General features: G+C 36.8%; 1 protein-coding gene across 1 annotated transcript; it reads right to left on the reverse strand.

The window, feature by feature from the left end:
* Positions 1-447: 447 nt before the first annotated feature.
* LOC121938358 (saccharopine dehydrogenase-like oxidoreductase) lies at positions 448-5568 on the reverse strand (the record flags this gene model as incomplete). The annotated part of the gene is made up of 7 exons (XM_042481618.1): positions 5374-5568; positions 5176-5256; positions 4838-4967; positions 3935-3984; positions 3296-3426; positions 1791-1908; positions 448-567 (listed from the first exon to the last, which is right to left on the reverse strand). Coding segments are annotated over exons 1-7 (825 nt in total), but the record flags the coding sequence as incomplete, so codon positions are not given.
* Between the last annotated feature and the right edge of the window lie 970 nt (positions 5569-6538).

The following is a 6538-nucleotide window of genomic DNA, read 5'->3' on the forward strand; positions in this document are numbered from 1 at the left end:
ATTATATTTATTTGATTTTATTCTATTTTATTTTAATTTTTCAGTATAACTGAATTTCCATTTTTTATTTTACTTTTCATACACTTGTGCTGGTACTTATTTCTATTTGCTATAATTCCTTATGATGGCATTAGAGTGAATGTAACAAAACCACAAATTTCCCAGAGGAATCAATAAATTATTTCTGATTCAGATTCTGATGGGCAGCTGTGGATAAGCCTTTTGGCTAAATATCCACAACTGACTTTAAAATTCATCCACATTTAAATGCTTGGATAAAGCATCTTAAGTCTTGAAGAGTACTGAAGCTTTAGCTTCCTTGAAATAAGCTCCACTAACAAGGGACTCGAATGATCTGCTTTGGACAGCAAATACAAATCAAATCTTATCAATACAAATAAGGGTAGATGTTACAAAAAGAGTTTGGTTGATGAACAATATAACAACCGTGGTGAGGAGTTTCCTGCCCAGGCTGAATTTGACCATGAACCAGAACAACAGGCCGCCACAGAGGAACTTAAACACAGAGAAGAGGCCACCAATCCCGACGTATGCACTGTACTGCACCTGTGGATGGAGGGAGGAGAGAGCATTAAAGGCTCAGTGTGAATGATAAAAAGGGAATTTAAAGGTGAGTATTAGTATTATTTTCTACTTTTATGGAGTCTATTTTTTAACATCAGTCCTAATCGTATATATCAAACATTCATTAATTTTCAGAATTTTAGCCCTTTATGCCATGATTTTAGTCATGATGCCGCCAAGCTTTTAGATAAAAAAAAAAAGCACAAAAAATTAATTATTTTCAATATACAGCACGCTAAGTAGATTCTTTAAAATGATGGCAGTCAACGACAGTGACAGGGATATGTCAATGATTAGCATCAACATTGATTTTTATCCATTATTATTTTTTGTGCAGTGTCAAATACTCGCACTCACACCGCTCTACACAGAAAATGCGCTTTTCAAAATATTATACATTTATATCATTTTCTACTTTCATCAAGTTAATTATTTTAATCAACATCAGTTCTAATCATAAATATCAAACACTCATTAATTTTCAGAATTTTAAGCCTTTATGTGCAAGTTTTTTGTCATGATCCCACTCTTTTTTTTAGATTGAATAAATAAATAAATAAATAAATAACGGTTGATTGTGACAGTGCATCTAGTGGAAATAGCATGTTTTTTCTCCATATGCCAAATATAGTATATAGTCAAATAATCTTGACTAAATAATAGTCAAGATTATAAATTCCAAGGCAAAAGCAAAGAATGACACCCAGAAATAATACAACACTTGTTTTTATGCTTTGATGGCTGTGGGATCAAAAATTGCAGTTTGAACTGGAAATTCCAAGATTAAACGAAAATACACAATCTTGCCAAAATTTTAAAACACAGAAGAACAAAAAGTGTGTAAAATGCGTCAAACATTCCCAGGTTCATCAGTGATTATGAAATCCTCCTTCTATCTGAAAGAGGAATATTTTTTTGTGACATTTAGCTCGAAGCAGACTGACTACTTAAAAACAAGTGACATGATTCACATTCCTGTCTCCTGCAGGGGGAAGGTAATGTGTGGCGTGGACGGAAATGCCAGGAAACGTCAGCAATGCACCAGAAAAAGGTGAGGAGGAATTTAAGATATTAAAAAGAATGAGCTTCGCAAATGTTTTATGAGGGAGAAAATGCATTCAGCAGCTGTAACCGTGTTTAAAAAGCTGTTAACCAACACTGCAATCAATAACGGGATGTCAGTCATCGTGTTGATATAATCTTACTGGTGACTGGTGATCCTCCTCGTAAAGGAAGCGCTGGGTTCTCTTGACAACTGAGGGGTCAGAACCCATAAATGGGATGGCGTACTGCTCGACCTCTTTGCTGAAAAACAAAAATCCCCTGGACACACACACACACACACACACACACACACACACACACACACACACACACACACACACACACAAACCATGTTAATGTCGCTAACATTCATCACATCAGCACTACAGTATTTGAGCACCTTTCATCCATTGATGGACTTGTAAATTTGTCCCTTCATCCCTGATCTGCCCAAAATCAGACCTTGCTATACTGAACATGAGTGTGTCTGCCAGACGCAGTGAAGATCTGCAAAACACACCTATCTTGTTGAAACGTTGTATCTCCAGAGCTTTTATTCCAAACATTTTTATAAATACCGTTTGCACCACATGTTTATTACATTACATTTGTTTGGTGATGACTGCGTTTGCTTAAATATCACAAAAATGAAGGTGTTGTTATTAAAATTAGAGGTGCACCAATTGTGAAATTCTGGGCTGGGGGATGTTGTCGTTTTTGTTGTTACTTGTTTCCCCTTTGGTGCCAGTAAAACAAAGAAATATTCGATACAAAAAAATTAACGGTTTCAAAATGAATGATCACAAATTCATTTACACAAAATCTTTCACATGAAAAATATATATAAAGAAAAATTATATTTATAAATAAATATAATGTTGCTATGGAAACATCAACATTATTTCCTTCAGGCAACTGTATGTAAGTTTCTAATATTAATACATGAAATATACGTTTTTACTGAATAGTGCTTGAACGCATCATACTGTAACTCAAAGCATACCTCTGTTAGCTGTTAGCTCTGGCCACCAGCAGCTAATGTTAAGCTCTCATCCTGCCAGTTTTAACACAGATTTGTTGTTCACAAAAAAGTTAAAAAGAGAAGGTTTCTGTCAGAATACATAAATAACTGTAAATGTACCTGTGATTTGTAAAGTAATGACACAATAAAGTATTTAAAAAATACAATTTGTTGTTCAAAACGTAGCATTATCAGGGAAAAAACAGATATACATATGTGTCCTCTGATGTGTCTATGGTCAGTTTACTGAATCTTTCGTCCCAAAGGCATCGCTAATATTATGTGTTTGTCCCTAACACATTTTTAGCTTGTTTCAAAGCCTGCTTTTAAGCAAAATGACTGAGACACATCAGAAAAATCTGTGAATCTGTGGCAAATATCAGCCTATTACAATGTCCTGCAGATTACTCTGCATCCCTAAAATATTCCATCTTTCTATTTAGAATCAAAGTATTGAAGTGTAGGCCAAATGTAAAAAAATGTAAGTAAAGTATCGCTTTTAATTGGGAGAATCCCTCTCTGCTGTGCACTGAAGAAAAACACCCTCTTTGATAACTTCTGCTGAGCCCCACAGTACAAAACAAATCTCATTACTTAAACTAAAGTGTTTAGTCCAGACAGTAATTTGCTTGGTTTTAGCCTAACCTTTTTTTGACTTTCGCTCCAACCACAGGCAGCGGCTTTTGGTTAAACTTCTTCCTCAGCTGGCGCAGCGATCCACTGTCTGCGAAACCATACACAGCAGACTGCCACGTGGCATCGTGTCCGGACATGCCCTGCGAGGGTTGAGATAGCTTTTAACTCTGCAGAAAGCCAGCGCCAGTGCATCTAGTTTCTTTCTCGATCTACTTACTTATGACGAAGACTGCAGTGTAGTTTCACGAGTTGCTACAGCCAGTAGCACGTTTCACTTACATATCAGCATATTTATTCTCAAAAGAAATTAAAAATAGCCAATGTTTGCTCTGAATATGTTCGTAGAAATACAGTAAACAACACTGTGCCCACACTGAGTTTTTATGACATTTTCTCATAAAAACACAGAAGTGCTACAAGGCCATAGAGGATCTTTTTCACACGTTATCTGTCTCATTTAGGGTCGTGCTTATAGAAAGTTTTAGCAAATACGACCAAAAAGGTATTTCTTTTAAGTTACCAAATGTATTTTTAAACTAATTGCTCAATTATGTAAACTTAAGTCGAAACAGACATCGCTTCACTTTGTAAAAGGCTGGAGAATGAGTATCAGAGTACTACTGCAGAAAGAGTAATTGTTGAAGGTACCTGAGGCCCGCTGCTGATGATCAGGAAGCTCTCCACAGCCGTCAGCGTTCCTGAAATCAGACAATGTTACAGACCAAGTTCCAGCTCAAATGTATCAGTATAGAAAACACACTTCATTCAACTAAGTTTGACACTGTTAGACTTTGTAAAGATTGAAGCAAAACAGATTTGAGCCTCTCTAGTTGCTGTACAATGAAATGACACTTTCAGCTGATACATTTAGTTGAATATTTTATTCGTTTATGGTTGTATTGAGTCATTATTAAAACTGAATTCTCCATAATTTGCCCTATTTGTGTAAATTGTGAGAACATACCAAAACAAAGTCCTTGCAAACAAACTGACAATCTAATATATAAGCAACAGGTTTTAACCCTTTGAACCCTGAGTAAATTGGCTTGATTTTCCTCAAAAAGATGGGAAGATGGCAATGAGCGAAGAAATAAGCTAAAAAATAGCAAGACTTGAGTAGAGAGACTGATAAAATTACCTGAAAATTAGTGCTACTACAAACAAAACAAAACAAAACAAAAAAAAAAAAAAAAAAAAAAAAAAAAAAAATTAAAAAAAACAGGGAAATTGTTTGGCAAAAGTCCTTAAAATGTTTAATCCTGTCACATAACTTTAAATATTAAATTATGGTAATATAAATAGAGATTTTCCTGGCTTTTTTCTTTTTTTTTAAGTTGTCCAAGTTGCCTTTTTTTCCATTTTTGGAAAAAAAACAATTTAAATACTTGTGAAAGGGGTCTGAAAAAAGCAGATATATTCGATATATATTCTGATATATTGAGGGTTCAAACAACCCGCCAGCACTATAAACTTTATACCTTCTTCAGTGACTGACCCAATAACAGATTTCTGATTGCCGGTGGCTGACTCAGCCTGTGTTATGGTACCTACCTTTAAACTGCCTCTGTGTGTAGAGAATACCCAAATCTGCCGGTATGGAGTCGAAGCCACAGCTTCCAATCACATACACTCCTCTGTCCAGCGCCTTCGTGTGGTACTCCAGCTGCATACGCTCTAGGAACTGCAGAGGATGGATAGCCATTAAAAGGCCTTTGACTGTTTGAACACACACACAACATACATCACAGCTGTAGCAAAAAAAAAAGGATTTGATCTAGTCGGTCTACTTTAAGAACAGTGATACCGAGTCATGAGGACAGCATCACAGAGAATCAATCAACACAATAAGAGACATGAAGACATGAAGACACGAACATTTATTTTCCTACCTGAGGCTCCCCACAGATGTCTATGTAGTGAGCTCCATTCTCCACGCAAGCTTTGACCACTGGCTCGCCGTAAAATCTGTACTGAAAGTACACAGAGCATAGAGAGAATACTTCAACATAAACCACTATAAAAAACTGTGTCAACGTCACGTCAAGGTTTCCCTTGTTTCAAACCCTGACGGAGTCCGAATTACTTACAGGGCCAACACAGTTGAGAATCACCAGACCTTGTTGGCACATGATGGCTAGCGATTCCTCGATGGTCACATCAGCTACGATGATTTCAATGTCCGTCCTCAGCTCTGGCATGGCTGACAGAAGAGCGGAGAAGAGATTATTTTTCAGAAATCGTACGGAGCGGCGGCGGCTCAGTGGATAGAGCAGGCGCCCCATGTACAGACGCTGACTCTTTGCTGCAGCGGTCGCGGATTAGACTCCGGCCTCGGCCCTTTGCTGCATGTCGTTCCCTCTCTCCCCCTGTGACTCGTAAACTCTGTCCTATCAAATAAATGTGAAAAAAGCCTCCAAAAAAGAAATTGTACAGTGGGTAACTCTAACACACAGCCCTAACCTGATCTGGGGTGTGTGTTCATATCAGACTAAAATCTGCATTTCCGAGCCACTGTTATATAAAAGGATTGCCTTTAAATCATTTTGAGGTTTTGGCTGTTTTTTCCTATAATATTTCTTTTTCTTCTCTTTTTTGAAGAATTTTGAGTTTGGGGGGTGTTTTTGCCTTATCTCTCTCTCTTTTTCACATTTTTAAGTGTTTGGGGTGCTTTGTTTGCATGTTTTTTTTGTTTGCTTGTTTTTTGGTTTTTTAGATTTCTCTGTATTGGGTAATTTTACTTGTAATACTTTAAGTACTTTTTCCTGAATATACTTACCTCCTCTTACTTAAGTAAAATAAAATAATTTATGTTATGTTATGTTTTTAATGTATTTTTACTGAGTGGTATTAGTACTTTTACTGAAGTAATGGATTTGAATACGACTGAATACTTCCACCACCGGGTATTAATAATATATAAATATAATTATTTCCTAATGCTTTTTGCTGCATGTCACCTGTGTCAGGGCTCTGGTGCTAACGTGAGAGGGACATGAAGTATAGCTTACCCAAATACTGTGAACTACTGTGACTAAAGCACAAACACAAAATGCCTCTTTTCTCATTGTAAACAAAAACAACATGTTGGTCAGTCAGGCTGCGTCTTAGCTGGAGCTGCACCTCCTCAAAAACCCGACCAGCTGAGCAAAACACGAACTTCAGCTGTTTATATGGGTCAGGTTCAATGTCTCCATGACACCAGCACAGACCACAATAACAACGCACAGTCTGACAGAAACAGTCTGACAGAAA

This window comes from Plectropomus leopardus, unplaced genomic scaffold (assembly GCF_008729295.1).
Source record: "Plectropomus leopardus isolate mb unplaced genomic scaffold, YSFRI_Pleo_2.0 unplaced_scaffold29250, whole genome shotgun sequence".
Classification (NCBI taxonomy): Eukaryota; Metazoa; Chordata; class Actinopteri; order Perciformes; family Serranidae; genus Plectropomus; species Plectropomus leopardus.